The following is a 16,014-nucleotide window of genomic DNA, read 5'->3' on the forward strand; positions in this document are numbered from 1 at the left end:
GTCCCTGTAAATCTCCTTGGCAGTAATTTTAGCACATTGTCCTACTCCAGCAGAAATGGAGAACAGTTCAGCCCTACCTTCTCTGCAGTACATTTTAGGAATTTGAAAATCATTAAGATACAACTTTCCTCTACTTTCTAGATAAAAATACATCTGTTTTTTATTTTTTTTTTTTTTACAGCATACAGGTATTATTTTACTTCTTTCACTGCCTTCTACCATGGCTCCTTGAACTGCTCACTGTTTTGAAGTGAAATTGTATGAAGAATTTCTGCTGATCTCTAGAACACGCAAATGGAGCAGAAGGATTATTCATTTTATCTTAAAATGTAATCCACTTGTTTTACAACAAAGAAGGACAATAATAGAAATCATAGAAATCACAGAATGGTTTGGGTTGGAAGGGACCTTAAAGAACATCTGTGTCATTCCAAACCCTGCCATGGGCAGGGACACCTTCCACCATCCCAGGGTGCTCCAAGCCCTGTCCAACCTGGTCTTGAACACTTCCAGGGATGGGGCAGCCAAAAACAATGTTGATTTATGTTTAGCTGGGATGTCTTGTGGTGCCTAATCCTTTTCTGATGAAATTATGCTTATTCTGCATCTTGCTCTTATGGAAATGTAGGGGACTTGGTTGTTGATGAGGTACAGAAAAAAAAAATATATAACTGAGATCACAGCAAATGCCCATTGGTTTGAAGGAGTAGAGTTCTGCTGAGGACCAAGAAAATTTTGAACAAATAACTGTTTGACTTCCCAGTTAAGGCATAGCCACCGACACTACAATAAAACCCCAGTGCTACAGCAGAAAACAGATGGGGCTCCAGCAGGTGCTGCAGGAACTGACCCCTTCATCCCAGTGGTGAGAACCTCCCTGAGTCAGGGTCCTTGAAGCCAGAGCAGCTCAATGAGAGATATAGCAAAAGGTTCATGTCCCTGCAAGATGGCATCCATTCCCTAGCCCTCAGAACTCCTTTCATGTGTGCTGATTCTACTGAAGAATGAGGTAAGTAAGTGAGCTGGTGCTGGAGGTTACATGAGCAATGGGACTTGCAGCAGCACGAGCACTTCGGTTCCAATGGAACGTTGTTATAATCCTTAAAACCAGAAGAGCAGAAGCTTTATAGATGAATGTGTGTGTCAATGATAGTGGCATTATTCTAACCATAGCAAGCAGCACAAGTCACTGACATTCAAAACAGAACTTTTTTTTTTTTTTCAGGTCAAAAGCAAGGAAAATAATTGAACAAAATCAATTTTCCTCTTCTGTCTTCAGCTTTTCCCTAATCCCTGAGGCAACAATGGCAAAAAACAGCTCGGGGAAGAACGTTCTAATGTAAACTGCTGCTCTGGGGATGGGATTGGCCATGAGCACCTCCTGCTTCTTCCTGCTCACTGTGGCAAGGACTTCCTCTGCCACCTCCACAGGGTGCACACCATAGGACACCTTCCTGAAAAAGACTGTAAATGAGAGAAGTGAGAGCTCCAGGCACACAGACAGGCAGGCAGATGCTCTGAGAAAATGGTGTTAAAAAGATACACTGCTAGTGAATCAGTCAAATCAGTTTAATTCCTATGCACTTTCAATCCATTCTCCTCAGCAGTATGTGGCCAAGATCTTTTTATACTGGGGTTAAATCCTTACAGGCCCTAAGAAAAGGAGCAACCTGAGTGCAGTGGAATTGTCCCTTTGGACCTTTTGAGCTCTCCTCCCCCTCCATTCCTGTTGCCCTGATATATTTATTTTCTCACATAACGTTGTCTCATTCCACATTCATTCTCTTTTCACCAGGCCAACATTACCTCTCCAATATCTCTTTTCTTTTGCTCCTCATGCCTGCTCATCCTTTCTGTCGTTGCCATTATTTATTTATTTATTTATTTATTTATTTATTTATTTATTTATTTTTACTGTGGAAAAGCCTCCCTCCTGTTTTATGTGCCCCATCTTCATCCACCCAAACTTACATTTCCAAATAGATGCCTCCCAGTTGCCTGGTGCTGGTTGACGATGGTATGAACAGATGAAGGTTGGATTCACAGTGCTGACAGAAATATCAAATTCTTCCATTTCAGCTCTAAGACAATCAAAAAAGCCTACAGCAGCATGCTTGGAAGCAGCATCTAAAAGTAAAAAGCACACATATGCATGTTTAGACATATAATTGCATGGAAGCAGGTATATAACAAAGCACCAATGTTTGGGAAAATAAGCAAGAAATGATTAATCAAAATGCAAAACAATTGTTTCACCCAGTGAAATTTTCATATGACCTATTTAAAACAAGCAATAGGAAATTATCTATACAGGACAGTTGTGCATGCAGTCTCTTGGACATGTCAAACAGCACGTGGCTGCATTTCCCAGTCAGAAATAGCACATCCTGGGTTAGGAAATAACAATTCTGTTATCTCTACAGTTCAAAAATGTCTTTGGTGGATGGAATTGTCCCTGAGATGAGTCCTCACACCTTCTGTTTCTGCAGTTTGTAACACAGCCATAAAATGCAGTGAAATACATGTCCATGCTGGAATGCAGTGCTCCCTGTGCTTTGTGAACTGATTAAGACTTTGCCCTGCAGCAGCAATCTGAGCTACTTTTAATGCTAAAGTGAATTTTAAAGTAACTGAATGTCAAGACTTTTTTATCTGCTTTTAGTCTTTTCATTGAGAACAGTATGAATAAAATGATAGTATGTGAAACCTGACCAGCAAACAGAACTGTGTGCTCAGTGCAACAGAGCTGCAAAGTGCTCAATGACCTTTATTTACTTGACTCAGTTTACAGTGCAAATCAACCTGTGCACATGTGGGCAGTGGCAGGGGGGCTCTGGGAATAGAGCATGCTTCTGCATGCATTCATTTTGATGTCCCTTCTTCTGGCAGCTTCATTTCATGCAAATAATTATTGGTAGGAGCATTGTAAAAACTCTCTCTGTTGGCTCTTCTGCCTCTTATGGTTTTACACACACACAATGTATCTTGACACGATTGTCTGTATCCTAGATGGGAAGTATTCCACGTGTCACATCAATGTGTTGTTTCCTTTTTGAGCCTTTTTTGTAGTTCTTAGATGTGGGCTTTGCATAGATTTATGCATAAATTTACAAAGACATAAAGACATGTTTTAATTTCTTTTTTCTGCTGCTTTCCTTACAGATTATGTCACTGTAGTTTGCTTTCATAGATCTGTAAGTCACAATTCTGAGGTCTCACAGACATTTTATTTCAGAGCCCATTGCTCACTCTGACTGTCAAGCTAAAAATGTTGGTTTACATCTGTCCCAAGTCTAAAATGTCTATTTACATCTCTCCTGTATTTTCTGTCCACTATTTTTGTATTTTATTAATGCAAAGACCTTCCATCATAATTCAGAATAGGCTTGATTCCTTAGGAGTTTTGGATGAAAGACTTCAAAATTTTTCTGGAAAGCCAAGCAGAAAGCAATTCCTACATGTCCTTTTAAACTCCCACACCTAAATACATTATTGCTTCACAAAGCAGTAGCTCTTATCTACTCATGTTTTATATTTACACTCTATTCTTCATGAAGGTTTCTATCAATATGCACAAGTGCAGATCAGATTTTAACTACACTATATGTATATATTTTCTTTTAATTTGCTGTAACTTTTTTTTTCATCCTATTCTCAAGTCCCCTAAGCAGCAGTTGCATTTTAAAGGTAGCATTTTAACTATTTCTAATTGAGTTACAAATTGAAAAAAAAAAAGAAATCAGCCAAATATTGTAGTAATACTGAATTTGGATGCAAATTAGCACTTTTAAGAACCTATGATGAGTGTCATGGACTCCTCACAACTTATGCATTACAATCTATGTTTTTGCAATGTATAACTTACAAGCTGCACGAAATGGAATTCCTATTTTCCCTTGGATGCTATTAATTAGAACAATTTGGCCAGTTCTTCTTGAGATCATGTTAGGAAGGATGGCTGCAAAAAGAGAAATACAAAAGCCACATAAGTAAAAGAGCTGAGTGTATTTAGTGAAAAGGAGTGACAGCTGAAGTGTAAACAGCACAAACTCAATGAAGGTTGTCTCAATATTGCAAGCAAAAGTACCACAAAATTCAACACGTGGAAATTGTCTTCTAGACTTCACCTGAATTCTACACGCAGAGTTGGCAGTATTACCCTGTTTAATTGTCAATGTGCTTTAAGTGATAACAGCAAAAAAAGAAAAAAAATTAAAATACCTTTGGTTAATGTTATAGGTCCAAAATAGTTGGCATCCATTATCTTTTTATCAAGTTCCAGTGAAATGCTCTGCACTGCTCCTTTCACCTTCATACTTGCATTGTTGATCAGCACATCCACACAGCCATAGCAGTTCAGGATTTCCTTAGCTACATCTCGAATGCAGCTTATGTCTGTGATATCCAGAAGTATCAGCTTTGGTGCATATGTCTGATGAACAAAAGACTCACTTCAATGGTGCTTGTTATATACAAACTGTATTTCTATTTCTTATTTCTATTTCTATTTCCTTGTCTTGTAAATGAATTTACCTTGATACGCAAAGTGTTTTTGTCATTCTCAAATAAGATTTTAAAATTAACTCACCCTAGAAAGAAGATAGTTCTCTCCAGGCTGAACACCAGCAATGAGAGCTGGGGTTGTTCAGCCTGGAGAAGGCTCTGGAAGACTTTAATGCTCCTTCCAGTGCCTAAAGGAGCTCCAGGAGAGCTGGAGAGGGACTTTGGACACAAACCTGGAGTGCCAGGACACAGGAAATGGCTTCCCACTGCTAGAGGGCAGGGATAGAGGGGATACCGGGGGAAATCCTTCCCTGTGAGGGTGGGCAGGCCCTGGCACAGGGTGCCCAGAGCAGCTGTGGCTGCCCCTGGATCCCTGGCAGTGCACAAGGCCAGGTTGGACATTGGGGCTGGAGCAGCCCTGGGACAGTGGAAGGTGTCCCTGCCATGGCAGGGGTGGAATGGGTGATGCTTAAGATCCTTCCAATCCAACCCATCCTGTGATTCTGTGCTACCATTCTGTGAGAAGGGGTATTCACAGACAATGAACTTCAGATGAAGCAGAACACCATGGGCAGGGTCAGCTGGACCAGCTCCTAGTGAGTTCTCTTGTAATCAATGGAGACAGAAAACAGATACAAGGGTGACTCCTACCAGTTCAAGTCAAGATCCTTCTGGGAAGAGCCCTTTGCTGACAAGAGACTGGGGTTTAGTGCTTTGATAGATGAGCTACATACACATGGGGACAGATGGAAGGTAAGAATGGTTTGTTTTGCTATAGGTTATACAAATCGAGTTTACATTTGCAATGCAAATACATTTGTAATACATTTACATTTTGTATGATTTCTAAAAGCAGGTTTTATCAGCTGTGGGACAGATGATTGAACTTGAAGCTTTTTCCCTTACTCAATTACTTAGACAACGTAACACAGAACCCTTAATCATACTTAATATTTTTTCCTAGTTGAATCTGTGCAGGCTAACATGAACACACTACTTTTGTGGTTATTTGTGCGGATGAATGAAGCCCACTGCAAAAAAAGAAAAAAAATAAAAATATTTGTAGATCTGATGAGAAATGGTTGCAAAATGTATGTGACGCCTTCAGGAACACCTGGAATGAGTCAACTGTATGTTGGTCACAGAAGGGAAGCTTTGCCATGAGCCTCAAGAAACTCCTGCCAAAAAGCTGGAGCAGGGACAGACCTGCAGGTCCACTGTCAGTGGCCATGAGGAAAAGACAGTGATTTTTTTACTCCAAATCCCTTCTACCTGGAACTTTTCTCCAAATAGTGGAGAAGCTCAAAATGAATTTGATCTTTACACCTATCTCCCACTCCTTGAGCACACTAATTATATGAAAAAATTTCTTGTCATTAAATGAGGGATTTGGATCCTTTTCATCCAAATTATCAGGCAAATTCCTCTGCTGAGGATTTCTAGCTGGCTTGTTCCGAACACAGGAATACTCAGATGCTTGACAGGATTAGCTCAAGAGAGCAGAATTTTGGCACCATGCTCTCAAGACCTTCAGAGGTGTTTGTTTCTGTCTCTCTGGACTGTGTTTGGTGTTATTACCTGGGTGACCAAAGCCACCACTGATAGCAAACCACATTACTTGTACATTGTTTTACTGGATCTAACATGACATTCTGTCCCTGAGCCAGGTTTATCCCAGGCTATGAATACCTACCATGCTGGGGTCTGTCACACTAATTAAGGCATCATACAAGGCTTCTAACTTTTCCCAGTTCCTGCCACACAACACAAGCCTTGCTCCTCCTGCATGAAACACACGAGAACATTCTAGGAGAGAAAGACATTTTTAAAAAATTACAATAGTGGCAAATTGATTTTGTTTATTTTGTTTGAAATGGGATGCTGGTTTTTTTTTCTAAGGGTGTTGAATCCATGCTTTAAAATGCAATAATTTTGAAATAATATGAGAAAAAAAGAAAGCATTGATTTGTGATAGTACATAGGTGAGAAATAAATGAAATTTAATGTAATGGAATAATGCATAGTTAATGATACAGCACAATGCCACTGTTTAGTAATGGGATTTAATAAAAAATGTAATTAAGAAAATAACTATGTCAGTTAATGGATGATGAAAACGAGTTAGAAAATGTTTTCTGTATATCCTTCCCAGACACACTTGCTGTAAATAAAACTACACATAAAAACACAGGCTGCATCTTTTGCAAGCCTTCAAGTCTGCTGCTCTATAAAGAAACCAGCCAACCCCAGCTGACAGTCACAGCAGCCAGCTCTATGTGCCACCTGCATGGAACTCTTGCCAACACAGAACTCATCCACAGCTTTGAAAAACACTAATACAGCTAAACTTACTTGAGCTGGCCCACTGGTGAAGCACCCATGAGAGAGTCCTTTCTCCAAAAGACCCTCCCCTCCAGATGTAATCCATCCCAAGACCTTTATCTCCTGAGCACTAAACCTTCCCAGTAAGAAGAGGCATCAGGACCAGCTTGTTCAGTTACATTCCCTGAAGCCTTCCTGAGAAAAACACCAAAAAGTTTCTGGAAATGCAGGGCTGGCACTGCATTTTCTTCATTCAGACATGTTCTAAGCTAGGGGTTTACCTCAATTTAAGACAGGTCTCAGAGAATTCTCCCTTTTTTACACAAGTGAACTATGATGGTACATTTCTGACAGTGGGGACTCAGATAACAACAGGAACTGGCAATCAGTGTTACCTCTCATCCCAGCTCAGCACTGGCTACCAGACTGAAACCAACTCATGAGTGCAGATCTTCATGGGGTATTCAAGCTGAATTCTGAAATACAAGGCTGGAGCACCTCGTCAGCTTGTGTCTGGTCTATTTTCATCTCTAGGTGGTGTTGGGGGAGAACATGTTCCTCACCATCCTGTCTGTTTGACCAGAGAAATGTATTTGAAAACATGAAGCATAGACACCCTATGGGCATCCTTGAGGAATTCACTGTTAGCAGCTGTAGGCTGTTCCACGCGCCTGTTCTAGCTCAGCTGAACTGAAACAGTGATGTTCAGTCCAGGAATCCATCAAGGCTGTCCTCCTAACCAGGAAAAGTTCACAACTGCCTGCCCTTTTTTTCTCAGAGTAGATAAATTCTTGCAGATAGGCCTGAGGATGCAACTGATGATGTGCCAAAGCCAGAGGTCTGCTCTGCGTGCAGCCAGAGAGTTAACTGGCAGTGGGTTTGTTTCGTGTGCTCGTATGATTGAAAATCAAGAGTTATTTTTTTCCTGAATGGGTGTTTCTTCAGAAAAGCTCTCAGCCTTGGAGCTCTCCTGACTGGTCCCTAATCAAATCTACATGACAGCCACATGCACAATCAGCATGGGAAGAAAAGGAACATGATCTTACAATGCCTTGCCAGCCTGTTTGGTTTGTCTTACTCCTGTGACCTTTGTTTTATGGGCAACAGAACAACCCTGGTGCTATGGCTTGCTGTCCTCCAAGAAACATTTCCTTCAGATTGCAATAGCCACAGGAAATCCAGTTATGCTAATCTAGCCATTTTTAGATTTCTTAAATGATCATGTTAGACTCTTAGTATCTGTATGGAAATATGTATGGATCGACCCTTGTAGTTTTTCAAACCTGTGCAGCTGGAAGCTTTTATTTAAGCAATCTTTTTCATTATTTATAACAGTAATTTTATGAACGCCTTCCATTTTCCCTTTTTTTCTCTTTTTCTAGCATAGAAGAGATTTTTAATTTAATGTCCAAAAGAGTATTTTCCAGAACAATTATAGCATTATTTTCCCTATAAACAACAGTTGAGGCAACCTTGTAGAAAAAAATGAGCAAAAGACTTCTATGTGAACAGCAATAAAGGTGAAAAAGGGAAACCAATGATGTTCTCCTCTAGAACTTCCCTGAACTTTTCTGAATTACAGCACTCAGAAGAAACAGGAACTAGGTTTCAATAACAGCTACAAACCATTGAAAACATCTTTAATCATCATAGATTTGTTTCTCTTTTTAAACTTTGATGAATGTTGCCTTTATTCCGGAAATTCTGGCATGTAGGAAAAGAATTTGGCTGTTTCCTTAGAGCCCACATCCACAGCAGCTGGCCACACAGCTGGTATTTTAAAGCTTTGAATGAATGGCCATCACATATGCCTGAATAGAAAGTTAATTCTGCATTATTTGGAATCATTCAAGCCTGCAAATAATATCCTGGTGTCAACCTATGGGATACAGGTCATAGGTATATTTAGGATAATAAAACTGGTTTGAGTTTACTCATTTTTTCATCTACATGAAAAGGAGTGTGGGGCCACCACATACACACACACAGTTGCCTTTCTACCCTCAAGAGACAGGTAGCAGCTAGCCACAGGGTAAAAAAAGAAGAAAAAAGAGGAAGAAATGTTAATATGGAAACTGATGTTAGGAAAATATTCCCCAAGGGTCATGTAGTCCTGGAGAAAGACAGCTGGAGAAATGCTCAGTAAATTTGCTTTCTTCTTAGAGGATTCCAAGATTTGGCTTGATGCTACAGCCAAACAAATTCAGCACTGGTGATATTTCTGCTCCAAGTGAGATTTTTTATCTGGAAACTCAGACATCATATAATTCTACAATACATCCAATTTCAGTGGAAGTACTCTTAAATAATGCCTCTCTAAAAAAAAAAGATTTTAAATATACCTGCCCTGGTTCTGACCAGAATAGGGTTAACCTTGGCAGCAGCCAGAAGGGGCAGTCAGGACCCTGGGGCTGTTCTATCCCACCTCAGCCAGGGGTCGAGGGGTCAGAGGGGGTCACAGATTCACAGAACATCCCAAGATGGAAGGGACCCACAAGGATCACCAAGTCCAGCTCCCAACCCTGCACAGCACCAATCCCAGGAGTCACACCCTGTGCCCAAGGGTGTCCAAATGTTTCCTGAGCTCTCACAGTGGCCATTCCATGGGGAGCCTGTTCAGTGCCCCACTATCCAGTGCCACCCCTGCCATGGCAGGGACACCTCCCACTGTCCCAGGCTGCTCCAGCCCCAATGTCCAACCTGGCCTTGGGCACTGCCAGGGATCCAGGGGCAGCCACAGCTGCTCTGGGCACCCTGTGCCAGGGCCTGCCCACCCTCACAGGGAACAATTCCTAATTCCCAATATCCCATCCAGCCCTGCCCTGTGTCAGTGGGAAGCCATTCCCTGTGTCCTGTCACACCAGGTTCCTGTCCAAAGTCCCTTTTTGGCTTCTTGCAGCCCCTTCAGGCACTGGAAGTGGCTCTAGGGTCTTGCCAGAGCCTTCCCTTCTCTGTGATGAACAACCCCACTCTGCCAGCCTGTCTGCATAGCAGAGCCCTCTGGTCACTTTTGTGACCTCCTCCCAACTAGAGATGCTAAGTGGCTGGCCACCCAGGCCTCCAGATGTTTAAAAAGATAAATCATTGCATACCCTTGATGCCTTCAGTTTTTAGCTTTTGTGTTTTTCATATCCTGTAGTGCATTAATGCATAACTCTGAATTCCATATGAAGTGTTAGTTACTGCCTTCACATTTTGGTCAGAAAAAACAATCCTTCTGAGCCTGAGATCCAAGGACACACCACAGCCTCAGGCCCCAAAAAGTATAAACAGAAGTGAATTAGGGGGGGAGCAAACTGGGGGAACATGACCTAATTACCCGAAGCTGTAATTGGAGGGATGTGGGAATTGCAAGCACAGAGAGCTCTCAGGGCCTTGTGCATGCAGGCTCAGAGATAGAGATGGATACAATGTTTGACCTAAGACCGTGGAGAAGGCTTGGAGAATTAGGACATTGAAAATGAAACAGACATAAAATAAGAATATAAATTTGTAGTTTAAGTAGAAATATGTTTTAAGCAAATACAGATTTGCATTATGCAAGCAAAGAAGTATGTTAAGTGAGTAAAATATCTTAAAGTTTAGCAATAGAACCTGTTATAAAGTTACTTAGAAGTTTAAGATGTATCAGTGTAGGTGTGTGTTCTATGATTGGCTAAAAATGACACATTGCAGGAAAGCCATTAAAAGCAAAGGAATTAATGATTGCTGTAAAAAGATGCTATCAAGTTTCGTAGAAGTATGGGACTGGGTAAAAAACTAACACAAGGAATTTCAGCTAAGAATTAGATGGCTTCTGATATTATGGCATTAAATGTAACATCCTAAGTTTCACCCTTCTATGAGACTGAGGCCATGAGGCAATAAACCATCTTTTAAAAAGTTTTTCGTATTTTTGATCTCTCAATAGAGAATTAACCCCTGACATGCAAACAGACCAAACGTAAAATTGTCTGAAAAACTCGTGACCATTGTCCATCTTTGGTGCAGCCTCTGGGAGGCTTTGACTGCCCAGGGTGTATCTACTGAAGGCCTTTAATAAATCCCCACTTTATTCTCTAACTCTGCCTAGCCCCTGTTCTAGGTGGGCACTCCAAGACACCCCCCCTTCCTTGTCCTCACACTGCACAGAGCCAGGGAGCCCAGCTGGAAGCACTGCAGGATGCCAAGGGAAGGGGAGTAATGAGAGTGGTAGAGGGACAAGAGATGCAAATAGGGACAGAGGGGCAAGCATTGCTGTTCACAAGAAGCAGGAACTGCTCAAGTGCCTAAGGGCTGAAAAGGAACATGTAAAGAGTAAGGTGACACCTGTTTGTGCAGCCACCCTGCACTGACAGCCTGTGTCATGAGATCTTACAGTAGCAACATGCTAAAAATAGCACTCAAGTGTTCTTACAAAACCTCTCGTTCTATTGAATTAAATAAATACAAAGCTCTGCAGCTCCTACTAGTTCACCAGTAGTTCCCACGCCTGAGGCTAAAAATACACACTTAAAAATCATAGTATTTGTTTATAAATATATTTATTAACTTCTGCTTCATTCAGCCAGTTATGAATACATCCAAGGCAATGTGTGCATATTTATCACCCAGAGAGTTGCTCTCTGGCTGCTTCTGTTCCCTGACAATGAGAAGAAATGAGACAACTCACCCTTGCCTAGTCCAGAGATGGCATCTGTGATCACCACCACCTTGTTCTGCACTGCTGACTTGGACAGCAGCCACCTGACTGACTGGTAAATATAAATAATTCCACTGATCCCTAAGAGAAGCAATGGTAGAGCAAGTACAGAAAAAATACCCATGGCTGTGGGAAACAAAAGACCACATGAGAGTACAGTAATCACACGACACATTCATTATTTTTCAATTATTCCTAGCTAAAAAACCCCAATGTTTTCTTATATAGAAAATCCAGTCACCAGCATGCAACCTGAAGTAGTAGGAAGGTTCTTTTCCAATCAATGGTGAAATATTGTTTTTAATATTATAAATAATATATATATATGTTATAAATATATAATATATAATATATAAAATTATATATATTATTATAATAATATAATATTGTTATTTAATATTATAAACAGGCTAATATTGTTTCTTTGTCTGTTTTCCTCATTTTTGTATGGTCTAGACAAATCTGGATTCCTTTTATGCAAAATTACTGTAAGACCATGATAAAATACACACACACACACACACACATATATATATATATATACAAGGATGTATATTCTATGATGCCTTGAGGTAAAACATAAATAAACATTGAACTTTTAATTACATTGCTGTTATTATAAAACACAGAAAAAGCTTTTATTCCAAATTGCAGACAAAACTCACAACAGAAGTCTTTTCCGTTCTAAAAGATAGAGAAGATACAATCACTTACCATGGCTATGAAGACTCCAGATCCAGACAGAGCATTCTATTGTATTTTTGTAAAACTTTGCATTACAGGTTTAATTAAGATCCTTTAGCACTTTCACAGAGCACTGATTTGTGGAGGCTGCTTGCCCTGAATGAGAGTGGCTATGTATGGCCTGGTGACAGAGGCACTGCCAGAGTAAATATAGCCTGCCCAGTGTGCTCTGCATGCCTGACCTATCCACCCCAACAGCCTGGGCAGTCACAGGAAAGCTCTTAGTGCAGTATCAATTCACCTGTACAAAGAATCACCTCTCCTCGTGCCTCGTGCTCCATTGCAGTTGTTCATGATGTCTCAGTTTCTTGTGATTTACCTTCAAGTGAATTAACACATCAAAACATTTGTGTAAATGTCATAATAGGTCTTCAAAACCAAGCATAAAGAAGTTGTTACTTGAAATAATGCCAGTTGAGCAATAGGAATGATGCATGGAATAATCTCAGCTCAGCAACAGGAATGCTGTATGAATGTGTCAGGGAAAGGTCTCTGAGCAGGCTGGCTGGGGAGGCAGTGCCTCACACAGAGCTGCTGCAGGAGCTCAATGCTGGACAACAGACCTCAGTGCTGGCCTCCCAGGGGCTGCAGGCTGCTTCCCACTCTTGGTATCTGCAAGACAGATCTGTCTCTTTGCAATTTTCAATTTGGAAATTTCAATCCTGGCAATTTCAGGACCATTCCAGTTTAAGACAGATAACCTGCATTTCACATTTTTACACCTACCTCTGTTTACCATTTCCTGTAGAGACATTATCTGTTCACGGAATCACAGAATCACAGAATGGTTTGGGTTGGAAAGAACCTTAAGATGCATCTTGTTGCACTCCTGTGCCATGGGCAGGGACACCTCCCACTTGACCAGGCTGGTCCAAGCCCCACCCAATCCCCACCCAGGTTCAAGGCTCCAAGCCTGGAACACTTGGAGGGATGGAGCAGCCACAACCTCTTTGGAACACCTGTGGCACAAACCTCTTAATTAAAGGATATGTTCCTAACATCTTATCTAAACCTATCCTCTCTTAGTTCAACACTGTACCTCTTTGTCCTGTCACTATGTACCCATGTAAAAACTTCTGCTCATTTTTTTTGTTTTATAACCCCTCTTCAAGTACTGGAAGTCCACAAGGAGGTCTCCCCAGAGCCTTCTCTTCTCTAGAACACCCCCAGCTGTCCCAGCCTGCCTCCAGCCCTCAGAACATCCCAGGTGAGGTCTCACAAAGGCAGAGAAGCTGTGATTGCTAACCTGACAACCACACTTACTGACTGACCTTGGGAGTTCTAGGAAGAAGAATGGTTTACCATAAATCATCCCCATTTTGCTTCTTAAATAATTACTGTCTTAAAACTGCAAGTACTGACAAGCAGATTCATAGTTCTGTTTGTACTGTGTAACTGGTCACCTAAACTCTAATTTTCATTTCCAGGGTGAGAATGCAATTCTACAAATGACAGAGCCATTGATGTTGGAGATTTCCAACAAAGAATAAGGACTTCATGGTTAGTTCTGCAGGTCCCAGGACAGTGGACACTCTGGATGAGTGAGAATGGTAAAAGATTATTTAGGTGAGTGTAGGAGGGGGTGTTCAGACATAGTTTGTAAACCTAACTTACTCCAGAAGCTACTGACTTCAAGAATCAAGATGTGTACTCTTGCCTCAGTTGAAGTTGCCTGCTAAAGAACCCATGGTTTAAGATTTCCAAACCACAGAATTCTACAATGTGTCAATGTGTGAAACACTGCATGCATTTCTAGCAAAAAAAAAACCCCATGAAAGACGGACAGGAATAAATACCTGGTTTTTCAATTCAAAATGGTCACAGTGTACATCAGTTTCTGCAAGCCAATGTAAAAACATTGAGCCATGCCAGGACACCTGCAGCAACAGAGAGGAAATCCAATTTTCCATCATTCCTAGAGCCCCAGCTATCTTCTCTTACTTCTAAAGCATTGGCTTTTAATAAACAAATGAGCAGTTTCCTATCAGCAGCTGAGCCAGTTTGTTCCTTTTATGGAACATGATGTGTTGTTTGTTTAATTCGTTCAGGGTTCTGGAAACATTTTTCCTGGAAAGTTAAAACATTAAAACAAAAAAAAAAAAAAAAAAAAAAAGGCACACACTAGAGATAGAGGACTTCTATGAGTTCCATGTGATTTGTTTCCAAATGAACCAGAATAAAGGTACAAAAAAAGTAAAAAATCAAGACCAGGAAAAAGTAATTAAAAAAAAAAGATTCCCCACAGTGTGTAAGACTGTAAAGATAAAATGCTATCATGTCCATTAATATAATGAAAAACTGTAAAGGAAAACTGCCAGAGTCATCTGGGAAAATATAAATATACAGTGACTGCATTAAGCAAAACACCCAAATCTTGTGAAGCACAGAAGTCCAGTGAAATACCTGATAAATGTATTATACACTGCCATCTTCAGAGCACTGTTGGGAACTCCAGAGGAACAAGGATATTTAAAAATTGTTCTAGAAGGCAGTTCCCATAAAAGTGGTAAATTATCTACAGACAAACTTGAACAGAAGTTTGAGCTGAGGTTTTCTCCCTCCCTCAGCTGGCTCTGAAAGTCTCTATAGCCTGAGCTCCAGGGACTGTCCCAGATGATGCCAGAGATGGACAGTGTGTGTCCAAATCTGAAACCTGATGGAGATCTAGGGCTTATGTCCTTGTAGTCCTCAGTCCAGGTGGCTGTTTGAGAGCATCAGCATGCACTTGCAAAAAAATCTACATTACACCCATTTCACATTGTTCAAAAGTGCTGTACATTCTCTGATGTTTTCTTTGTGGGGCACGGCTGTTAGGTGCTCAGGGTGCTGCGGGAGATGAGGCTGTTGTGGGATTTGGGGTGCCTGGGAGCCCAGGGCTGGGTCCCTGGTGCTAGGGAGGTCTAGGGCTGGGTGTCAGAGAAGTGCTCCTGGGTGCAGGTGCCACATGCAGCAGCAGCTGGGGGGATGAGGTCCTACACATCAACACCTGCCCGCAGCAGGCTGAGCTGATGCACAACCCCCAGAAGTGGCACATCACCAGTGCCATGCCCTTCCAGCACAGAAAGTCTCTCCAAGTGGGTCTGGTCCACAGCCATTCTTGGTCTGGATGTAGTGGCCCTCCTGGGTCTGGTTCTGGTCCTGGTCTTGCTCCCAGTCCCAGTCCTGGGTCTGGATGTGTTCACCATGTTGTTCCTGGTCCCCAACATGGTCCTGATTGTGGTGTCCCCCATGGTCCTTGTCCCAGTCTGTTGTTATCCTGTATCCCAGATGTTGTCCCAGTCCTAGTCCTGGTGCTGCACATGTTCACCACCATGGTCCTGGTCCTAGTCCTAAACATGGTTCTGGTCTGGACCCTAGTTCCAGGTCTACTTCTGATCCCTAGATCATATAACGAGCCTTATAGATATGACCGGCCCCTACACTTTCCCCCAAAACCCCAGATCCCCATAGATCTCTGCAGCCTCGGTGCCCTAGAGGCATCATGGCCCCTTCCCCAGCACCTGGGGGCTCCTAGGGGCCCTGCCCTAGCTCCCCGGTTTGGAGATGAGGATGCCACGTGGGACCATGCCAAAGGAGTTACAGCAGTCCAGGCAGGTGGCACTGGTCAGTCTTCCCTGTCACAGAAAGCCACCAGACCGGTCACACAGCGCGTGCCCTCAGTGAAGCCGCGCTGGCTGTCCCGTGCCATCCCATCCCTGCGCTCTCCTCAGACTACAAGGCCCTGCTGCCCTGCTGGATTCCTTACACCGGGGGCCTGAAGCGGC

General features: G+C 41.9%; 1 protein-coding gene across 2 annotated transcripts; it reads right to left on the reverse strand.

Annotated features, from left to right (window-relative positions):
* Positions 1–1,015: 1,015 nt before the first annotated feature.
* Positions 1,016–11,630, reverse strand: DHRS7C (dehydrogenase/reductase 7C). Of its 2 annotated transcripts, none has more exons than XM_062506284.1 (6): positions 11,477–11,630; positions 6,197–6,309; positions 4,222–4,432; positions 3,866–3,958; positions 1,972–2,127; positions 1,016–1,464 (listed from the first exon to the last, which is right to left on the reverse strand). In XM_062506284.1, exons 1-6 carry the CDS (start codon positions 11,628–11,630, stop codon positions 1,256–1,258), a joined length of 936 nt encoding a protein of 311 aa, XP_062362268.1. In that variant the 3' UTR covers positions 1,016–1,255. The 2 variants fall into 2 exon arrangements, with proteins under 2 accessions (XP_062362268.1, XP_062362267.1); XM_062506283.1 differs by having other exon boundaries at positions 4,222–4,447.
* Between the last annotated feature and the right edge of the window lie 4,384 nt (positions 11,631–16,014).

Source organism: Cinclus cinclus, chromosome 20, assembly GCF_963662255.1.
Source record: "Cinclus cinclus chromosome 20, bCinCin1.1, whole genome shotgun sequence".
In the NCBI taxonomy this organism is placed as follows: domain Eukaryota; kingdom Metazoa; phylum Chordata; class Aves; order Passeriformes; family Cinclidae; genus Cinclus; species Cinclus cinclus.

What these genes read in the sequence shown, in the direction of transcription:
- DHRS7C (XM_062506283.1), bottom strand. Translation starts at nt 11,630, where the DNA reads ATGGGTATTTTTTCTGTACTTGCTCTACCATTGCTTCTCTTAGGGATC. An exon ending in CATCTCTGGACTAGGCAAGG is followed by an intron (nt 6,310 to 11,476) that starts GTGAGTTGTCTC and finishes TTTCTCTCCTAG; the next exon opens with AATGTTCTCGTGTGTTTCAT. An exon ending in GGAGGCATCTATTTGGAAAT is followed by an intron (nt 1,465 to 1,971) that starts GTAAGTTTGGGT and finishes TCTCATTTACAG; the next exon opens with TCTTTTTCAGGAAGGTGTCC.